Raw genomic sequence first — 23,029 nt, forward strand, 5'->3', positions numbered from 1 at the left:
TATTTGCCATTAACGTCCTCCCCTCTTTCTTAATCTTCTAGGGATCTCCATCTACCTTTCCTTTGCTTTTCTCACTGCTGTTCTGCCTCTTCTATCTGAGAGGTTTGAAATTGGACTCCATCTTTTCCTCTCTTCTGCCTGATTCCTTGCACTTTTTTAGTAATTTCCATGCCTCATGCACCTTATTTCCATATCACTGAAGCAGGATGTGATAGTACAGGATCAAATGGCTCAAGTACCTTCCAGACCTGAACGTTTTGGGCTTTTTTTTCCCCCTTTTAGTCATACACAGGAAGCTGATGCGGCGGTACAGATGGCCAAGAGCGCACAGGAGGACTCAGGCCAAGCCTTACAGCTGCTGCGCTCAGCCGTGACTGGAGAAGGTAGTCTGGGGACCTCTGTTGAGGAACTCCTGACAAAGTAAGTAACACTCAAGACCTTCCAGACTTTGAACTCTTAAGGTGTCAGGTCAGGACAGACAAAATGTTCTGACGTATGAGTGTCAACGCTCGTGTTCTTGTACAGGACACAAAACGGTCACCGCCGATGTTCTTGTACAGGGCTCAGGAGCACGAGCCTGTGTTCTTGTGCAAGACCAGGAGGGCCCTTGTTTGTGCGCTTGTACAGGGCTTTAGACAGCGCAGAACCAGTGTATTGCACTGGTTTTGATATTAATTAACGCAATCCCTTGTTATATGGAAATTCACTCAATGGAATTTTCCTATAAGAGAATCTCTGTATTGGGATCTGAATTCCAATATATGGGAGACTTCCTGCAACAGAATTTGTCCTAGCATGCTTGCTTTTCTTCTGAGCTTCTTGAGTTGCATGAGGATATAAAGCTCGCTGCAGTCCTTTTTACTGCATGAAATGCCTGAGAGCCACAACCTGCTACGGTTCAGGCTACAGATTTGCCTGTTACATTTCTTCACACTTTACCTTATCTTGTGGGACGCAAGCAAAGTAAAGCGGAAATGTCTGCAGAGGGTCCATTGTTTGGAGGTCAGTGCAGAGGCGCAAGAGAAAATTGAAATCAGAATTTATAAGCTGCTTTGAGACTGGTGAAAAACTGACCCAACCTGCACAGGAGGTACAATCCGTGAAAACTAAGACAAAAGCAAGTTCACAAGCAGCAATACCTTTAAGTGCTTCCAGGCTGGCTCATCATGGTAGGAGCTATGTCATCAAAAACATGGAAAGATTGCTGAACGTATGGATTGAAGAGCAGAACCAAGGTAATGTCCCCTGTGGTAATCCAAGAGAAAGCGCTTGCAGACCAGTGCATAAAGGTGTGTTTTACCCTCACTTGAATGCACATTTTGTACAGGTAGAGCTTACTGCCCACGCAGGAAGGAGTTTTACCTACACAAAATGTGCATTGAAACTGTGAGTAATGCTTAGCGCACTTGCATGCAAATCCCATGCAAATGAGGGCATTAAGCATTACCCCCTGATGCACAGCAGTGTGGTGGCCTAACCCAGCTTTTCTTAATGCTGGAAACTTAACTCCAGGTCGGCGATGGAGTTACATTTCCAGCACTGATTAGAAGTGCAATAACATATCCACTGCTGATGTTTGCAAAGCCTGTGGCTTTTCTATATGACAGCTTGGTACACATAAAAAAAAACCAACCCAAAGCACCTGAAAAAACCCCAAAACTAGGCATTAAACAGATAAGCAGCAGGGCAAATGGGTAATAACTCATGCCAACAGAGCACAGCCCGGGTCCTGGGTCCCCCTCCTCAAGCCCAGATAGATGCAGCTCCAACCCCGACCCTGCAATCTCTCCTCCTCCTCCTCTCCCAACCAGAACTGGTGCCTTTGCAGAAGCTCCTCCCACCCCTCCCAAATTGCTTTTAAAGGCATGGGCACAGAAACAAAAAGGTAGAGGCCAACAGCAGGCTCACTTCTTAGCGACCCCCGACTGCCTCAGCGCTCCCATCCCAAAATATGCATGCAGCCTGTGCTGAATCCCGATGCATTTGCATAGCATTAGCTTACTACATCAGGAGTTTAAAAAAAAAAATGTACCTGTGGGTGAAAACTCTGCATTGAAATCCAGCACACAGGATCTTAACACACAGATTACTGCATCAGCCTGAAAGTTTATATGAAGAGTTACAACGTGGGCAAGGAGAGAGCTCCAAAAGGGAAGCTAAAGATGATCTGAGAACTGTAAGAGATGTCACAGCTTGCAGAACATTAAGTCCCAGTGCTGGGACTTAATGTTCTTGTTTTTTGGTGAATTTTTGTGACTATCTTTTTTTTCTTTTTTTTTTTTGGACATAGGAAAGCATCCCCAGGTTTTTTTTTTTTGTTTTTTTTTTAATGAAAGTCAGAGGGAAAATAGATTACTAGAATTTGATAGATGATTTAAAAACAAACAAACAAACAAACAAATACGGAACTGTATGTCTTCCATCTATCAAGGGATTCCTGTATGTGGAGGTGTTTTCTGGTTTTTAGTAACAGCATCGTTTCCTAATACATATTCATTTTTGCTTTAGGTTCAATGCAGGAAAGTTGTCGGCCAGCGAGTTGGAGGCTGAGGCTCTGCGACTGGCGTCTGGGGCAGAAAGGGCTAATCAGGACAGCCTGCAGATGTTCCGCTCTGTGTCCCAGCTTCCATCTGTAAATGCCGGATCTTTCCAGGTAAGGCCTCTTCTGGGGCTGGTTTGATGTCCGCTGGGGGGGAGAATTAAGGGACTCCTGCGATATTTCAGTAAGTGTGAGAGGTAAATATCCCGGTGGCTGGAGGAGCCTGCCTTGGCAAGCTGAGTGATCTGAGACTAGATCAGGCAATGTGAAAGGGGAGTGATGGTGGATTGGCTTGTTTTGGTGCTTGGGTAGTTTATTTATTTAATATTCTTATTAACCGCTGCCTTGGTCTTCAATAAAATAACACCCAACAGGATATACAAGATTATAGAGAAAATACAATATATATTAAAAAAAACCCCAACCAAACAAAAAGCATAGGAAACATAAATAATATGTAATTAAAATCAGACCAGGAAAGAAACGTATAACTAAGGATCCATATAAATCTATCTCAGTTACCGTATGTAGTATGGCTGTAATCCAACATGAGTTAATTGAGTTTAACCTTCCTTGAGCTATACATACTTGGGAAGTTATTGCCAACCAACGATCCTGCTAAGGAAGTCCCTGGATCAGCATCTGTCAGTTAAATTACAGTAAAATCCAAAAACCCAGCAGCACCCTTATCATCTAGAAACGCATCCATTTAAACAATGCATACTTTGCTGACTGAGTCTATGCAAAAATTGTGTATCATTATGACTGAGTTCTGGTTTGCATCAGAAACAAATGTATGCCAGAATGCAAATTATTAGTTGTTGTTATTTTCTTGAATAAAAAGTTTATATATAAAAAAAAATGCATACTAAAGTGAGTAAAAGCATTTCCATCATTTCCATTCCCTTCTTTTGACTCTGCTTCCTGATCCTGGCAGATGTCTCCTCTTACTGCCGGCTCTAGATGTGAAAATATCCATTGCCTGCTCCCTTTACTCTTTTTCTGACTCTCCTCTTCTCTCCCCTCCCCCCTCCCCATCAATTCCATTTCTCCCTCTTAATGTCTCTGCTTCCCCACATAGCGTGGCCCCTGCAACACAGGATCTCTTGCTGCAGTGGAAGTCTCCGGTGAGAATAATCCTCGGTGCTGCTCTTGCAGCAGGGAGGGTTTGTCGCAGTGGAAGTGACTGCCTTCCCTCCACCCCCAGAGCTTAGGCTCCTCCCTCCCGTGGGGTACCCAGATCCCACCCCTGAGCCTTCTCAGACAGGAGCCTCCAAGCCAGCCTCACACTCTCACTTTATACACCTGCTTCTCGTGGCTAACCTTTTTTGACAATTAGCCAAAAGGTGTGCATGCATCTTGCTGTGCCGTGGGCTACTGAAAATTTCCCTCACGCCGTTTGTGTATGACTATAAGGATTTAATAAAGTTTATGAAAATAAAACTGAAACCTTGTTTGGTCAGGCAAAAGGTTTTGTGGGACAGCAGAAGGGTGAAAAGTGGAATGTCTTCCACGACGGCATCTCCCTTCTGCTAATTTAGTTCCTTTAACTTTTTTTTTCCCAGTTTTTGTTATGCTTACCCTGTCTGTAGGGAGGGGCAGAGTCAGTCATGGTTTTCTGCATTGTATGCCTGCACTCCAAGTTTCCCTTTCTGAAGAAGCAAGAGCCACAGCTCCAGGCCATGTGATGGATGGAAAACCAGGGCCGGGTCAGCTTCTCTCTGCACAAATAAAGGTTAACCAATAATAAAAAATACATAAGGTAATACCTTTTTATTGGACTAACATAATATATTACTTGACAGTTTTTCAAGAACTAATACTCCTTTCCTTGGGTCAGAATAGAATGAGCAAAAGATGAACCATTAGAGGCATTCCGATGATAGGGGGAAGGAGGAAGGGGGCATTTGATGGGTGATCAGAAGGTGACAGACTCTGATAGTATAATTTCATGGCTCATACTGTAACAAGACACCCAGGTCTTGAGTCCTTTATTGTCAATTCCAAAGTGTCTGATCATTTTAAATTCAAAAGTCTTGTGTTCCTGGATTGTTTTAAATGTTCCTTGAATTATCCTGATGATAAGGTCACTGATGCAGTGGTCTGGTTCCAAAAAGTGCTCCCCCCATGGGGGTGTTCTCTGTGGTGTTTAATCTTGTGACTGTGCGATTTGATTCTTGGCTTGAACGTCTGGCCTGTCTCCCCAAGGTCACATTCTGCTCCACATTTTCATTAGAGGAGGAGCATGAGTGGGATCCCCCCTTATGCTGAATATTTTTCCCATGTGGATGATTGCGAGTGGGGGGGGGGGGGGGGGGGTGTCCTGTGATAGGTGCTAGCATAGCTTGCATCACAGCAGGAATCAAACACCACAGGGAAGACCAAGGCAACTTTTGAAGTTAAAATGATCAGACACTTTGGAGCTGATAAGAAAGGACTCAACAAAGACCTGGGTTTCTTAAGTCCCAATGTGCCATAAAATTATACTGCCTGTCACCTTCTGATCACCCATCAAACCCCCCCTCCCCCACCCCCACCACTCTTTTCCCCTTCCCCTTCATGCTATCATTGGAATGCTTTCCATGTTTTCTGGTAAATGTCATCTTTTGCTCATTCTATTCTGACTTGAGGAAGGGAGCGTCAGCTCCTGAGAGCTGGTCAAGAAATGTATTGAGTTAGTCCAATAAAAAGGTATCACCTTATGTATTTTGTTTGTTTTTATTTGTTAACCTTTATTTCTATGCATTCAAATGGACTAGCATGTTGCTGGCGCATACCCAGCAACTTGCACACAGCAGCTTGGTGTTGAGATCTTATGAGTGCCTTCTTGTCTGCTCTCGTGGCCCTGGACCGCTCAAGCTCATAGGACTGGAAATGGGAGTTTGCTGTGGTGGTGTGACAGTGGTTGGTGGCGTCTTGCCCTAAATGGTCAGTGGGTGTCATGCCGGGGTAATGCAGCTCTTCTGGGCTCCCATTTCAGGGCGATGCAGACCGCATCCAGCAGAAGGCAGACTCTCTGACTGCCCTGGTAGATGGACACATGACCGAATACAGGAACCTGCAGAAGAACTTGGGAAAGTGGGAAGAAGAAGTGAAAGATCTCTTCCAGAAAGGAGAGGGTGGGCGAGTGGTGAGTAACAGTTGTGCATTTCATCTCCTGTTCGGCAACAAGTGCTCTGACAGGATTCGCTGCTGGAGCAGCGGGAGTTTTACAGACGCAAGACATGCCCCTGGCTGCAATAGGTGACGATGTTCTGGTATTTTGTTATGAAACTGCATCTAGGTGGCTTCTGTAAGTTAGGACTAAAAGCCACTCAGCAAAGTTAATGAATTCCATGTCTGATTCTTCTCCCTGTTCTTACAGTTTGCAGATCAGTTGCTGTCGCGGGCCAACCTTGCCAAGAGCCGAGCTCAGCAGGCCCTGAGTACTGGAAATGCCACTTTCTACGAAGTGGAAAACATCTTGAAGCATTTACGGGGTAAGTCACTTGGGCCAAAAAGAAGCGATTCGTTGAACCTTATTAAAAAGGGGGCCGGAATAATTGATCCAATAGGGTTAAATATCAGCAACTGCCAATTTACTCCAGTAACTTCCATCTACAGTGCCACAGCGTACACCCTCCCCCTTCTCTACAACACTTATTCTGCTTTTTTCTTTCCCTTGTTTCTGCTATTTTTATTCTTTTTTTCTCCTTGTTCTCTCTTTATTTATTTATTTACTTATAAATATTTCTATTCTGTTTATCTTGCTTTTTTTTTCTCTGCCTTTCTGCACTGGGCCCCTCACAACAATTGTTCTAGAAAGCAGAGAATTTACTCTCCCTGTTCATTTGGCCTTGGATTTCCCTCACACTGCTGCAAGGAAGCACTTCAGCATGAGGTTAAGTGGCTGCTTCCAAGAAGTCCTCTGGACATTACTGGACAAAGGTTTATTTTAATGTCATTGAGGGAGAGAAGGCAACACACAGAAAGCCACATACAGCACACACATCTGAGATATGCTTGTGGCAAAATGATTCTCTGTAAAAAGTCTAGATAGGGCCCAGCATTTCCCATTCTGACACTGCAAGGCACGGATGTGCACCTTTAGAGTTTCTCTGCAACGTGGATGTTGTAATCTATCGCTCACAAGCAGTTTTGTATAATATGATTGCACTCCACATTACTGGGCGTCACCTTCAGGGACTTCTGCGCACTGTCTAACTTGTTGCAGTGTCTGGAAAAATGCACAGATTCATGCTGCAGGGAGGATTCACTTACAGGGCCGAAAGGTTCACCAGGTCCACTCCAAAGATTGTGTTAAAAAAACAAAACAAAACACAAAGAAAAGATTACTGAAAAAAGTCAATAGTTCACCAGAGACCGACTTGAAATACAATCCAAAGAAATCAGATCCAAAAATGGAGTACGGTTTCATCCAGAATGTCAGCAAATCACATATGCAGACACAGGCCTTATGCTGCTTAAATTCAATTCCAAAGCAGGAAGATCCCTGGAAGTCCCATCAAGGCTTTTATCTCTTCAGCCCCACACAGGAAAGTCTGCAGAATTCCCTTGTTCCACTCTGTTACTCACACATGGCTGGCCAGCCCAGGCCAGACCCTCCCATTGCTTTTGGGTGGTAAGATCTTCAGTTGGCCCTTGCCGCTTGCAGAAGAGAGCCCCTCTCTGCACAGAGGGTCTTTGAGGGAGAGGAAGGGACTGTAAAATTGAGCAGGAGATATGGATGAGCAGACAGGATGGGCTGTATGGTCTTTATCTGCTGTCATGTTCAGTGTCTCTGTGTTTCCGTGGATCACACTTGAATCCCAAGACAGGATACAGCTCCTTGCTGCCCTCCCTGGCCCCCAGCAAAAATATACACAAACCAAACCAGAACCCCTCTGGCTCCAGGCTAGGACTCCTCCCAGTGCCTTATGGAAGCACCCTATATACCACCAGAATATCCATTCCCTTTGGGAAAAGAACTCTCCTAACATTCACACCAAAAGCCTGCACCCTCTGAACCTCCCATTGCTGGAAACTTCTGCATTTTACTAGATAGTATATTCTAGTGAACACTGACAGGGGTCACACAATAGTATACAGCCTATTAAAAATAGGCTTTTTTTTTTTTAACTTACTTTGTCTCTGCTAGTGCATGTTGTGTTTGTCCTACTGTCACTGCCCCAAGACAATCGATCTCTTGACTATTTTATCTACCTATCTATCTATTTATTTATTTATGGTTGCTTTTATACCACAATATCATAAAATATCAATGCAGTTTACAAGCTCAAAAAGCACATACATAAACATTTAACATAAAAAAACAAGGCATGTTTCTATGTTTTCTATGTTACAACATCTTGAGATACCATGCTACACTTTTCTGCAAATTAAACACTGGAACTACTAGAGCTATTTTACAATCCTGCTAGGGTGTCGGTGATATCGTACTTCCAAAATGGAACAGCCATGTTTTTAGAAGTTTCTTAATGTGGAAATGGTTGATTCATTTCTCAGCTTTTCTGGCATGTTGTTCCATAATATAGGCCCACCCATTGAGAGGGTACGATCTCTAAATGTGCCACCTTAACTAATATTCTAGTTGCTCATTTTATGATGGTATTGAGCTTCTGAAGATGCCCGCCTAAGCAGAGTTCTTGTTTTCTTGTCTAATGACATCTTCGCAGAGCGCTGCTACTGAGGGTTGATCTGTGAACCAATGTAGGCCTGGGGCCTATCGGACCCTTACACATCCAACAGCACCCGTCCTTCCTCCTTTGCATGTGGCCCTTCTGTTTGCACCATAAGGTTCTCCCTCTTTCTCTCTCTTAATGAAGTTTGGCATTCACACACTGCTTTCTTTCACAGGGTTTAACGTGCAGGTGGATGACAGGAAAGCAGAGGCTGAAGACGCCATGCGCCGGTTACCCGAAATCAAGCGCAGGGTTGATGCTGCCACAGAAACAACCCTGTTAGCTGAAGGGGCCCTGGGCACTGCTGCTACAGATGTGCAAGAGGCTAACAGGATGGCAAACGAGGCTCAGGACATCAGCAGTGAAATTGGACTGGTGAGGACAGCAGGGAAGACCTTCCAGTGCAGCATGAGGAAAATATCTGGGGTAGAGAGAAGGGAAAGATGAGAGAATATGGAATTGTAGGTTTGATGAAAGACAGTGAACCAAGGCACTTTCTCAGTCAACATTACAGATGTTACAAATACTGTTGTGTCTCAAATACAGTGGTGAAGGTACGTTCACTCCGAACTCAAGAGTCACTATTGCTTGTGTTCACACTGGAAGGAGAGTGGACAATAAATTTCACATTGATTTTTGAGAAACTAATCCTGCCCAGAGATATTTCACTCCTGCATTAGTTCCTTCAGGATTAAATTATGTGAATGGAATTTTGGAGTCGCCTCCATTATTAAGTGTGAATGCTACAGGAAGCTGATCCACATTTAATGCAGGAGTAGTCTCCCAGTGTGAACATAACAGGGAGTGAATTCAAATTAATCCAGAATTGATTAATCTGGAAACAGAATTGTTTGGGTGTAAAAATAGTATTAATGGCTTGCTGCCTTTCTTCATAATCAAGCAAGCCTGGGCTTCTTCATCCTTTACATGACAGCACTGAATGTGGCGTCCCCACATTGCCTGGGTGAAAAAAAGACTTCACTGTGTATGAGTTCATCTTTGACTTTTCCTATCGGAGTCTTCCATACGTGGGGAGACTGGTTCTGCCATGTATGGAAGACTTCCATTATAAAATAAAGAGGAATTCAGTGCTCATGTTCATCACAGCAGCCTTTTGACTGCTGGGGAATCTGCCAGAATGAGCTAAAGCCTGAGTATCCATTTTGAGGGCCAGATTTAAGGCTTTTCACATACACCGTGCAAAATAATGCACAACTTTAAAGAGTACATTTGCAAAGAAATGCCTTTTTCCCTGTACGTACCAGGATCAGTCCAGGACACCTGGGTTGTGACTCCGCACCAGCGGGTGGAGACAGAGCAAAACTTGTGGGCGGAGCCATATAGAAGCCCCTGTGCCAGTCACAGCCCCTCAGTCTTACTCTGTCTCCAGCAGGTGGTGCAGGTGCAGTCACAGCCTCTGCCTGCACTGATTGTGGTAGTTAGGTTTCTTTTTTCAGATTTTTCTCTTTTGAGTTTAATTTCCTTTTAAATTTGGCTGTTTTTTAGTGAGTGGTGTCCTGTCTGCCCTGCCTCCCAGGGGGGCTGTGAGGTTCTGAGGGGACCACCCCCCCCTGGTTGAGGCCGCTGCTAGGGTCGAGGACCCGGCTTACTAGTAGCAGCGCTAGGGGTTGACACCGGGGAGCCCGGTTCACTCACCCCTCTTGCAACAGGGCTTCAGGACCGTGGACAGCGACAAGCGGTAAAAAAAAAAAAAAAAAAAAAAAGTTTCTATTTTTCTTTGTTTGCGCCGGCTCTCTGCTACTTAGTGCTGCCGCTCCGGTTTTTTCGGGGGGGAGGTGCTGGTCGCGGGGGGGTAGTCGTGGCGTTATTTTGGTAAAAAAAAAAAAAAAAAAAAGTTTCTATTTTTTTTTCTGTCAGCGCTTGTATTTCCCGCATTTTTTTGCTGCCATGCCTCGCGGCTCTTCTTGCCTGGCCTGCGGCTCGGCGCGCGCGCGGCTTTCGAGGGACGGCCTCTGTGCTTCTTGTCTCCCGGGCGATGAAGGCTCGTCGGGGGCATCTCGGGGGGTCCGTTCTCGGGCCGCGCGTTCGCCACCGCGCGCCAGTGCTCTGCCTGACAAACAGCAGGATCTTTTCCCGCTCAGCGCGGGAGTGGCGGCCATTTTGGCCACAGGCAAGGAAATCAGGCGGGAGCCGGCAGGGGAACTCTGCTATGCCTCCACCGCTTTTCTCCGCAGTCAAGTCTTGCAGGGGGGGTCGCTCCGGAGAGGTCTCGGTCTCGGGAGGGTTCCGGACTCGATTCCTCGGACTCGGCTTCTTTTTCAGAAGATTTTGCGCTTCTTCTACGCAAAGTCCTTAAGTGTAAGCGCAGTAGGCGTAGGCGAAAAGGAGCCTCCGAGGGGGGCCTTAGTAAGTATGCCTCAAAGAAGCGGACGACTGGAGAAGTCGAGGGGTCCGCCAGACAGCCCCCGCGGGGGAAGCAATCCCTGCGGGGAGTCCCACAGGACTCGGAATCGGAGTTTTCCTCCTCGACGGACACGGATCCTGCCGAAGAGCCCCTGATGGGGGCTGAGGACACAACGGCGGACGGCTCCTCCCAGCCTAGAGCGAGCAAAGGAACTCAGGCAGTTGAGGGAGATGATCCCAAAGTGGTCCGCCTCTTCCGTAGAGACGAACTGATACCTCTAATCCCGGCTATTCTTAAGGAGCTAGGAATTGAGGCTCCGTCAGTGGGGGTCCGTCAGGAGGCCAACATGGATCCGGTTTTGCTAGGTCTCACGGGACCGGCAGTGGCTTTTCCTTTTCATTTTTCGTCCACGGATATTTTGTTTAAAGAATGGGATACCCCGGAGCTGGGTCTCAAGGTCAGTAAGGCCATGGATAAACTGTATCCACTCCCTGAAGATGCGCTAGACCTTCTCAAATTTCCGAAAGTGGATTCAGCAGTCTCGGCGGTGACAAAACGGTCTACTATCCCGGTTACAGGAGCGACGGCTCTCAAGGATATCCAGGACAGGAAGCTGGAGGTACAGCTTAAGAAGATTTTTGAGGTGTCCGCTCTAGGAGTACGGGCCGCTATCTGTACTAACTTCGCAATGCGGGCTAGTCTGCACTGGGCCCAAGTTCTTCAGGCGAATGCTGATCTCTCCCCGGAAGAGGCGTCTCAAGCTGATCGTCTTGAGGCGGCAATAGCGTATGGAGCAGATGCTTTACATGATCTATTACGGACCTCTGCCAGATCCATGGTAGCGTCTGTTTCGGCGCGTCGCCTTTTGTGGTTACGAAACTGGGCAGCGGATGGCTCTTCTAAAGCTCACCTTGGAGCACTGCCATTCAAAGGTAAGCTGCTATTCGGCAAAGAATTGGATGACCTGATGATCTCCCTAGGAGAGAACAGGGCGTTTAGGCTGCCTGAGGATAAGTACAGAGCGCGGTCCTCCTTCTCCTCCAGGTCACGCTTCCGTGGTTCCAGAAAATCACGTCCTTCTCGTTCCTCGGGTCCCTCGTACAGGCCTTCTTCCTCCCGGGCCTCTCAGTGGCAGCAATCCTTTCGAGGAAAGCGGTTTGGCAAACAGGGAGGAACCTCGACCGCGGGAGCTCACAAGGGACCGCAATGAAATGCGGTCGGTCCAATCCTCGCCTCAGTCTCTGCACGAGATCCCAAATGTCGGGGCGCGGTTAACGTTGTTTTTCGAGGATTGGGCCAGAGTTACTTCGGACCAGTGGGTCCTCGACGTGATAAGACACGGTTACGCATTAGATTTTGTTCGAATTCCAGCGGACAAGTTCCTAGTCTCTCCTTGCAAAGCTCCGACCAAAAAGGTGGCAGTGCTAGACACCATCCGGCGCTTAGAAAGCTTGGGAGCTATCGTTCCGGTCCCTATCCATCAGCGCGGCAAAGGCCGTTACTCCATTTACTTCATAGTCCCAAAGAAAGACGGCACGTCAAGGCCGATCTTGGACCTCAAAGGCGTAAACAGATGTCTACGCGTTCCTCACTTCAAGATGGAGACGATTCGTTCGGTTATTGCTTCGGTAAGGCCAGGCGAATTCTTGGCTTCTCTGGACCTCACGGAGGCGTACCTGCACGTGGGAATTCGGCCGGAGTTCCAGAAATTCCTAAGGTTTTGCATCCTGGGGCAGCATTTTCAGTTCCGGGCGCTACCGTTTGGTCTAGCAACCGCTCCTCGCACGTTCACAAAAGTGATGGTGGTAGTTGCGGCGCAACTACGCCGAGAAGGTCTCCTGGTTCACCCTTACCTGGACGATTGGTTGATTCGCGCAAAATCCAAGCCTCTGTGTCAGCAAGCAGTGGCCAGAGTCCTCCAGGTGTTACAGTCTCTAGGCTGGGTGGTCAATTTCAGCAAAAGTCAACTGGTACCGACTCAGACCCTAGAATACCTCGGAGCTCTTTTCGACACAAGGAACGGCAAAGTGATCTTGTCCCAGGAACGCAGGGACAAGCTACAGTCTCAGGTGCGACGATTGCTCTCTCTTCACAGTCCTCGAGTTTGCGATTATCTGACGGTCCTGGGCTCGATGGCTTCAACAATAGCTCTCGTTCCCTGGGCGTTCGCTCATCTGCGGCCGTTGCAGTCGTCCTTACTATCCCGATGGCGGCCGGTCTCGGAGGAGTTTTTCCTGCCTCTTCCACTCGAGGGCCAAGCGAGATCCAGCCTCCACTGGTGGCTCGACTCCAAGCATCTCTCCTGTGGAGTGTCCCTGCTGGTACCCAAATGGACGGTAGTGACTACGGATGCCAGTCTCTCCGGCTGGGGAGCAGTTTGCCTAGGAAGGTCGGTCCAGGGGCTGTGGACAGCTTCTCAAACCCAGTGGTCTATCAACAGACTAGAGACCAGAGCGGTCCGTCTAGCTCTCCAAGCCTTTTTACCGTTACTAAGCGGAAAGGCGGTCCGAGTACTATCGGACAATGCAACCACTGTGGCCTACATCAATCGACAAGGAGGGACGCGGAGTCCACAGGTGGCTGCAGAGGCACAGCTCTTGATGACCTGGTCAGAACAAAATCTCAGCAACATAGCAGCCTCTCACATTGCCGGGGTAGACAATGTACAGGCGGATTTTCTAAGTCGTCATCACCTCGATCCCGGAGAGTGGGAGTTGGCGGACGAAGCTTTTCGGCTCATCTGCAGAACATGGGGAGTTCCCCACATGGATCTGATGGCCACATGGGACAACGCGAAGGCTCCACGATTCTTCAGTCGGCGTCGAGAACGGGGAGCAGAGGGCGTCGACGCTCTGGTACTTCCATGGCCGACGGATGTACTCCTTTACGTGTTTCCCCCGTGGCCGATGATAGGCAAGATTCTTCGGCGCATAGAATTGCACCCGTTTCATGTGATCATGGTAGCACCGGAATGGCCGCGTCGTCCGTGGTTCGCAGATCTCATCCAGCTGTCAGTGTCGTTACCCATTCGTCTCCAGGGGTTCGCGGGGCTCCTACGTCAGGGCCCCGTCTGTTTGGAGGATGCGGATCACTTCTGTCTCGCGGCATGGCTTTTGAGAGGAATCGTCTGAAGAAAAAAGGTTACTCAGACGCGGTGATAGCTACTTTGCTGAGGTCCAGGAAACAGTCTACGTTTCTCGCTTATGTCCGGGTCTGGACGGTTTTTGAGGATTGGTGCGTGCAGCGAGGGTTGGATCCCTTTTCTGCTTCAGTCTCAGATATTCTAACGTTTCTTCAAGCCGGTCTGACCAAAGGTTTGGCGTGCAGTTCGTTACGGGTCCAGGTGGCAGCTCTTGGTTGTTTGCGGGGTAAGGTCCGAGGAACCTCCCTGGCTCTTCATCCTGATATTTCCCGTTTTCTTCGAGGGGCTAAACACCTCCGTCCTCCATTGCGTCCCCCCTGTCCGTCTTGGAACCTTAACTGGGTTCTTTCCGCTCTAAGCTCCGCTCCTTTTGAGCCATTGAAGCGTACAACTATTAAGGACCTTACTTTGAAGACGGTGTTTTTGGTGGCAATTGCCTCGGCTCGGCGTATTTCCGAATTGCAGGCGCTGTCCTGTAGGGAACCGTTCTTGCGGATTTCCGATTCCGGAGTATCCTTGCGGACGGTTCCTTCCTTCCTTCCTAAAGTGGTGTCGTCTTTTCACGTCAATCAGTCAGTGGAGTTACCGGCCTTCAGGGTCGGGGAGTCCACTGATCCCCAGTTCAAAGAACTGCGAAAGCTAGACGTGCGAAGGTCTCTTCTTCATTATTTGGAGGTTACTAATCCGTTCCGGGTAACCGACCATCTGTTCGTTTTGTTCTCAGGGCCAAAGAAAGGGGCCGCAGCGTCCCGCACAACGATTGCGCGTTGGCTTAAACAGGCTATTGATTCAGCGTACCTGGTAAAGGGTAAGCCGCTTCCGGTGGGTCTTCGGGCTCATTCGACTCGTTCCCAGGCTGCGTCCTGGGCAGAAGCTTCACAGGTATCGCCTCAGGAGATTTGCAGGGCGGCTACCTGGAAGTCGATGCATACCTTCATCAGGCATTACCGATTGGATGTCCGGGCTACCGATTCCGGGGGATTTGGAGAGAGGGTACTCCGAGCGGGACTCTCTGCTTCCCACCCTCGGTAGGTTTGCTCTGGTACATCCCAGGTGTCCTGGACTGATCCTGGTACGTACAGGGAAAGGAAAATTAGTTTCTTACCTGATAATTTTCGTTCCTGTAGTACCAAGGATCAGTCCAGGATCCCACCCGCAGGGCTTCGCTACAGTAACGGAGAGTCCGCTCATAATTTCTTAAGTTCTGCTGTTCGCTTGTTTTTAGCTCTCCCGGTTGGGGAGCCCAGTTCAAGTTCGAGTTTTTCGGTGTTAGTTTGAATTTTTCTAGCCAGTTTGTTACTTGGTTACATTGCTGCTTTGACATTACATATGACTGAGGGGCTGTGACTGGCACAGGGGCTTATATATGGCTCCGCCCACAAGTTTTGCTCTGTCTCCACCCGCTGGTGCGGAGTCACAACCCAGGTGTCCTGGACTGATCCTTGGTACTACAGGAACGAAAATTATCAGGTAAGAAACTAATTTTCCTTTCATGTATAAAACAAGGATTAACCCACCTGAATCAGCTCTACATGGCTAAGTAGAGGTTTAGTAGGGGTGTGCAACTTTTTAAAAAATGTTGTCTCGTTGTTGTTACCCACAATGATACATCTACCAAGGGGGCAGGAGCGATCCCCGGCCACTCCCGCTGCGCTGTTGCACTATTTAAAAATGGTGCTGGCTGAGCTGAGGTGCCATTTTGAAGTACTGGGACCTAGCATGGGTCTAGGATGGGCTGGGAATAAACCTGGGAGGTGGGGCTTTTTTTATAATCAGGAAGCGCACGCTACATAATAAAAAGGTGGCTCTGGCAGGGACCCACAGTGAAATGAAACAAATTAAATCATGAACACAGTTTTGTTCATTCTTCTTTCATTTTGTTTCAAACAATATGTCTCTAATTCCTAATGGGCTGAACGCCTGCACATACGTTCCCAACACATACACTTCCAGTCACATAGGACAGAGGTGTATAAGAGGAGAGGGAGGAGGAGCACACACACATAGAGGTAAATGTAAAACACTTTGATGGGCAGGATTGCCACCATCGTTTTAGGTTAGCATTAGTGTATGCATAGACTGTTAGCCACGTAACAGCATCTGAATATCAAAGCTAAACCATAGGTGCCCTATTGAAATGTTCCCCCTTGGAGCAGGGATTTATTGCTGTGTGAGACCTTGAAGCCTTGCGCTCAAAAATTTCTGCAGCTGCTTGATAATTGCAACCAGGGGTGGTAACCTTTAAAGCGGCGCTTGGGAGCTTATGTGGCTGTTTTACAACACACGCGTGTATATGCACGCATGTCATAACATAGCCTGCCTGCGTGTACATGTGCGCAGAATTTTAAATCCCACGTCTACCGTGTAAGTGGGGGCATTTTAAAAAGGATGCGTGCCAACACATTTGCCAGTCTTACCAGTTTGTTCCCAGTTCACCCAGTTAACAGATAGGTCCTCCAACCACCCTTGGTTTGATAGCCTGGGCTCCCTCCAGTTACCCCAGACTCTTTACACCCCTCAGATATGGCTCATTTTTATTTTTTTTTAAAACGTACGCGGCAGGGGACCTCAGTGCCCGTCGGATCGCAGAAGTATTTACACGCGTATTTCTGGTGCAAGTATTGAAACACCCATGTACCACGCATGCCCCACAGACGACGCCCTGCCGCCTTTTGAATACTTTTGAGATGTGCGCGCTGCGGGAGATATGCGCATATCTAGGCAGCTTTTAAAATCCACTTGGCACGCATAAGCCCAGCATAGTTTTGCACATCCCCTAATTAATGTGCCCATCAGTCTTTTAAAATTCACCTTTTAATATTGAAGGAAAACGCTGCCAGTACTTTTGCAAGGCTGCAGAAATGCAGCCTTCCTGCAGGATTTTAAATGCATGTTATTTGATGCTCTTCGTTCTAGAACAAGGATGCATCTTGGTCACACTTCTATATGCAGATACTGTGATTTGTTTCATTTCTTTGGCACATGTAAAAAAAAATAAATCTCAAAATGCCGTAATGTAATCGCTGGGAAAATAACTGTTTGGGGAACTAGATCAATTATTGGGAACTGCTGGGTACTTGTGACCTGGAATGGCCTCAGTTGGAGAACGGATGCTGGGCTCCATGGATTGTTCTCTGACCCAGTATGGTGCTTCATCTGTTCTTAAATCTGATACTAACATAGAAATATCTTTTTAGCTTGAAAACATTTTAATAAAATTAATAAAGGACACAATTTTTTTAATCAGAGGTATGAGGGTGCATATGTACAAATCCCTTGCTTTGCTTATGTACATAGCATAAAATAGAACAAAACAAAACAAAAAGTTCATCTCATTAGCATATTTGCATATGAAAAATTGCAGGGGACACCCTCTCTTATATTATCCATAATCCTTAAAATAATTCTGCATCAGAAAATTCCTTCCCTTATTCCCTTCCTAGAAATCAAAATGAACAAATAATAATAGAAAAATGTACAGCTCAGTTCAGTATTACAATTTCAAACCTGCAACCTTAAATTTCCCCACCTGGACTGTAAATGCACATAATAAAAAACACAAATGCTACTGCAAACAGCACTAGGAGATTCCTGTGAAATTTAAATCCAACCCCAAACCTCTGGATTCATCCTCTGATGGGCCTGTGAGATAATCATTTCATTTTCAGAGAAGGGCAACCAAAATGATAAAGGGGATGGAACAGCTCCCCCATAAGGAAAGGCTGAAGAGGTTAGGGCTGTTCAGCTTGGAGAAGAGACGGCTGAGGGGGGATATGATAGAGGTCTTTAAGATCATGAGAGGTCTTGAATGAGAAGATATGGAGTGGTTATTTACACTTTCAGATAATAGAAGGACTAGGGGGCATTCCATGAAGTTAGCTAGTAGCACATTTAAGATTAATTGGAGAAAATTCTTTTTCACTTAACGCACAATTAAGCTCTGGAATTTGTTGCCAGAGGATGTGGTTAGTGTAGTTAGTATAGCTGTGTTCAAAAAGGTTTGGATAAGTTCTTGGAGAAGTCCATTAACTGCTATTAATCAAGTTGACTTAGGGAATGGCCTCTGCTATTACTGGCATCAGTAGCATGGGATCTTCTTGCTGTTTGGGTAATTGCCAGGTTCTTGTGGCCTGGATTGGCCTCTGTTGGAAACAGGATGCTGGGCTTGATGGACCCTTGGTCTGACCCAGCATGGCAATTTCTTATGTTGCACAATCAAGAAAAAGCTTGCACTTACTGGAAATATAAGACTCATGTGACAGTGTGTATTTCAAGTACCGCTCCCTTCCCCAGAGTAGGCACATTCCCAAGGCCGCTGTGCATTTCCTGTTTCCTGGGAAGTTCCCCTTGGGCTGATTGATGTGACCTTTTTTGCAGAGCTGCTGGGTTTGATGATTTCTCGCTCTCCTTCTCCCGCAGGATATTGCAAGATTGAACTTGGACGTGAATGGCACAGCGGGCAGAGCGCTGACATTAGAGCATGCCATAGCCAACCTGCTGAAACAGGCAGGAGGTGTGGAGGGAGAGCTGGAAAGTAAATTGTTAGCGGCCAGTGGGGACGGCATGGCAGTGCAGATGGTAAGGAACAATTCCGCTTTATTTCTGTCCTAGAACTGAAGGGAACAACTACAGCTATGATTCCCCAGCTCATGCTCTAACTCTCCTGTTTTCTCTAATCTGAGTTTAAACCACATTGTTTCTTTCTTGCCTTCAGATCTTTCACGATGCTCAGAATGCCAATACCGGAGCCCGCAATGCCAAGACCGCAGTCCAGGAAACTCTGAGTGCCTTGGATAATGTCCTGAATTTAATGAGTATGTAAAACTGGAGGGGGATCTGACACGGGAGAAAAAAAGGTGTTTGGGTGGTGCTCGCGCTTTTAGTGAGCGTCTAGTTTCAGGCCCGTTCCCTCAGAAGACCTGGACTGCAGAAGTGTCAGACCTCTATTTTCATGCGGATGAGGAAGCACCTCTTGTGAGGAAGAGGATGCTGGTTCCAAATGGAACTTTGTTTTAACCACCAACGCATGGCACAAAGATTGTGGTGAGATAATGGATATAAAAGAAAGAAACATGTCAAAGGCCTATTAAATTCATACACTTCTGACCTGGCAGAAAGAACTAGAAATACCATAATCCCTCAAATGTTTATCTTAAACTGCGGTCTGAAAGATGTGACATCCCACGGACTCCTCCCCAGCTGCTCGCCCCACGCAGAACTCAATAATGCGAGTCTGCTTCTCCTTTTATTAGTTAAAATCCAAAAGTATGTATCTTCTATCTAATCAGCGTCTTTTTTTCGCGATTAAAATAATCGTGAGGGTGTTCTGCTGATGAGAAGGGGAGAAGGTGGGTGAGGTGAGCATGTGTGGCTAGGAAAGAGAAACCAGTAAGGCTGGTATAAAAAGAGAGGAAAGTTTTGAAAAGAATGACTTTAGTATCTTTTTAGTTACAGCTTGTGTTTAGCTTTTTGCTCATTTTCTTTCATGGTCTTGGATAAAAAAAATGTGAAGGTGCTGAGCCTTGGGGTCACCACACTATGGTAGCTAACATTTTTACTGGTCCAAACAGTAACATAATTTAATAAAAGTCTGGGAGAAGCAGAGAGGATCTTTAGAGGTGAAGAACTGAAGGGAAAGCCAGAGAGCATCTGGGGTGTACGGCATTGTAACAGGAAGTAAACTGGCTGGGCTTTATGGCCCTTATCTGCCATCATATTCTATGTTTCTCTCTTTCTAAATGTCTCAATTGCTACGACTTTCATGTCTGCCATTGCATTGCAGAGGGAGAGGAAAGGTACCAGCTTGCAAAAGTGGTCCGTTTTAATTTACAAAGTGAATTGAAAGAAATTCTTCAAACATAAGATTTTCCATACTGGGTCAGACCAAAGGTCCATCAAGCACAGTATCCTGTTTCCAACAGTGGCCAAGCCAGGTCACAAGCACCTGGCAGGATCCCAAGGGGTAGAGAGATTCCAAAATGCTTTTCCCAAGAATAAGCAGAGGATTTCTGCAACTCTCCCTTAATAATTGTTAATGGACTTATCCTCAAGGAACTTGTCCAAACCTTTTTTAAATGCAGCTATTCTAATAGCTTTCACCACATCCTCTGGCAACGAATTCCAGAGCTTAATTATGCATTGAGTCTTTGTACCTTTTGAAAGAGTAAGCAACTAATTAATGTTTACTCGTTCCATTCCACTCATCATTTTAAAGACGTCCATCATATCTGAAGATTCCTAACCTCTTTAGCCTTTCTTCATAGGGAAATTGTTCCATCCCCTTTATCTTCTTGGTCTTAAGAACATAAGAAATTGCCATAGTGGGTCAGACAAAAAGTCCATCAAGCCCAGCATCCTGTTTCCAACAGTGGCTAATCCAGGCTACAAGTACCTGGCAGGTATCCAAAAACTAAGTCTATCCCACGCTACTGATGATAGTAATAGCAGTGGCTATTTTCTAAGTCAGCTTGATTAATAGCTGGTAATGGCTTTCTCCTCCAAGAAATTATCCAAACCTTTTTTAAACCCAGCTACACTAACTGCACTAATCACATCCCCTGGCAACAAATTCAGAGTTTGTGCATTGAATGAAAAATAATTTTCTCTGATTAGTTTTAAATGTGCTCTTCTCTGTACCTTTTCTAATTCTGCTATATCTTTCTTGAGATGTGGTGACCAGAACTGCACACAATACTCAAGATGAGGTTGCACCATGGAACGATACAGAGGCATAATGATATTCTCTGTTTTATTCTCCATTCCTTTCCTAATAATCCCTAGTATTCTAGTTGCTTTCTTGTTTGCTCCAGAAGATTTCAATGTATTTTCAGTGATGACACCTAGATCCTTTTCCTGAGTGGTGACTCCTAATATAGAACCTTGCATTTTGTAGCTATAATTTGTGTTACTTTTCCCTAAGTGCGTCAATTTGCACTTGCCTACATTAGATTTCATTTGCCATTTGTATGCCCAGTTTTCCAGTTTTGCAATGTCCTCTTGCCATTTCTCACAATCCTTTTGTGATTTGTCAACTTTGAATAATTTTGTGTTGTCGGCAAATTTAATCACCTCACTTTATTGTTTCCATTTCTAGGTCATTTATAAATATATTAAAAAGCAGTGGTCCCTGAACAGATTCCTTGGGCACGCCACTATTCATTCACCTTTTTCCATTGGGAAAATTTACCATTTAGCCCTACTTTCTGGTTTCTATCTTTGAACCAGTTGGCGATTCATAATAGGGCGCTGCCACCTATCCCATGACTTTCTAATTAATTTTATTTATTTATTTATTTATCGAGTTTTATATACCGTAGTTCGGTTTTGCCATCACAACTGTTTACAAAGTTTCGATGATTAACAGAGTTTCCAAAAGGTACATATGGTTGCTAACATAAAGATATCAATTTATAAACTTAGTTTAGATGTTACTCTTTACACATTTCAGTTCATTGTTATAATATCATCTTGTGTTGAGTTCACTAGGTTTTTAGCATTGGAGTTCATCGAGTCATTGGTTGAGGTGAAATGCTTTGGTAAACATCCATATTTTTAGCTCTTTTTTAATTCCCTAAGAAGTCTCTCATGAGGGACTTTATCAAATGCTTTCTCGAAATCCAGATGCATTGTATCAACTGGCTCACCTTTATCCATGTTTGTTTATGCCCTCAAAAAATATAGCTAATTTGTGAGGCAAGACTTCCCTTGGCTAAATCCATGTTGGCTTTGTCCCATTAAACTATACTTATCTATATGTTCAGCAATTTTGTTCTTTAAGAAAGAACATAAGATATCTTTTATCATTTTGCCTGGCATAGATGTTAGACTCACTAGTCTGTAATTTCCTGGATCACCCCTTGATTCCGTTTTAAAAATTAGCATTACATTGGCAACCCTCCAGTCTTCAGGTACCATAGATGATGATATTGATAGTTTACAAATTTCTAATAGCAGGTCTGCAATTTTATTTCTCAGTTCTTTTAGCACTCAGAATGTATTCCATCTGACTCAGGTGATTTGTTACTCTTTAGTTTGTCAATTTGCCTTAGTACATCTTCCAAGTTCACTGAGATTTGTTTCAGTTCCTCTGAATCATCACCTTTGAATATCATTTCTGGCATGTGTGTATCTCTTACATCTTCCTCAGTGAATTCTGAAGTAAATAATTCATGTAGTCTCTTTGCTATGGCTTTGTCATTCCTAAGTGCTCCTTTTACCCCTTGATAATCTAATGGTCCAACTGACTCCCTCACAGGCTTTTTACCTCAAATGTACCTGAAAAAGTTTTTATTATGAGTTTTTGCTTCCATGGCAAGCTTCTTTTTAAATTCTGTCTTTGCCTTCCTTACCATTGCTTTGCATCTGACTTGTCAGTGCTTATGCTGTTTCCTGTTTTCTTCATTCAGATCCCTTTTCCATTTCTTGATAGATGTTTTTAAGGTATTAAAGCCTCTCTCACCTCACCTTTCAACCATGCTGGTAGTCATTTAGCCTTCTTTTCACCTTTTCTAATGTATGGAATACATCTGTTCTGGGCTTCCAAGATGGTATTTTTAAACAATATCTGTGCCTGAGCTAAATTCTTAACCTTTGCAGTTTCTCCTTTCAGTTTTTCCTAACCATTTTCCTCATTTTAGCAGAGTCACCTTTTTGAAAGTTAAATGCTGTCATAGTAGATTTCTTTTTTTGCACTCCCCCCCCCCCCCAGTTATTAAGTCAAATTTGATAATGTTGTGATCACTTTTGCCAAGTGTCTCCAACACTGTTACCTTTTGCACCAAATCCTTTGCTCCACTAAGGACTAGGGCTAAAATAGTTTCCCCTCTTGTTGGTTCTTGTACCAGCTGCAATCATTTATTTCATCTAGGACCTTTACCTCTCTACAATGTCCTGATGTAACATTCACCCTGTCAATTCTGGGATAATTGAAATCACCCATTATTACTGGTCTGCTGATTTTGTTAGCTTCCCTAATTTCTTTTAGTATTTCATTGTCTGTTAGTTCATTCTGGCCAGGTGGATGGTAATACACGCCTATTACAATTTTATTCCATTTTTCATCTGGCATTTCTATCCATAAAGATTCAATATTGCATGTTGTTTCCTGCACAACATTTAACCTGTTTGACTCAATGCTCTCTTTAACATATAGTGCCACCCCTCCACCAATTTGATCCATTCTATCATTTCGATATAATTTGTACCCTAGTATCACAGTATCCCATTGGTTATCCTCCTCGCAATTATATATACCTCTTCATCCAGAGCTATGCTCTCTAACATTCCCATCTTATTTTTTAGAC

At 45.3% G+C, this 23,029-nt stretch overlaps 1 protein-coding gene across 1 annotated transcript in view; it reads left to right on the top strand.

Moving 5' to 3' along the window:
* Window positions 1-23,029, top strand: part of LOC115099888 (laminin subunit gamma-2-like) — a 63,514-nt gene that overhangs the window by 36,895 nt on the left and 3,590 nt on the right. The window contains exons 16-22 of the mRNA XM_029617852.1: window positions 283-420; window positions 2,509-2,653; window positions 5,520-5,669; window positions 5,904-6,018; window positions 8,396-8,595; window positions 18,147-18,305; window positions 18,442-18,541. Of these exons, the coding sequence (XP_029473712.1) occupies window positions 283-420; window positions 2,509-2,653; window positions 5,520-5,669; window positions 5,904-6,018; window positions 8,396-8,595; window positions 18,147-18,305; window positions 18,442-18,541 (1,007 nt within the window). The remainder of the gene's footprint in view (window positions 1-282; window positions 421-2,508; window positions 2,654-5,519; window positions 5,670-5,903; window positions 6,019-8,395; window positions 8,596-18,146; window positions 18,306-18,441; window positions 18,542-23,029) is intronic.

The sequence above is a fragment of the Rhinatrema bivittatum genome, chromosome 10 (assembly GCF_901001135.1).
Source record: "Rhinatrema bivittatum chromosome 10, aRhiBiv1.1, whole genome shotgun sequence".
In the NCBI taxonomy this organism is placed as follows: Eukaryota; Metazoa; Chordata; class Amphibia; order Gymnophiona; family Rhinatrematidae; genus Rhinatrema; species Rhinatrema bivittatum.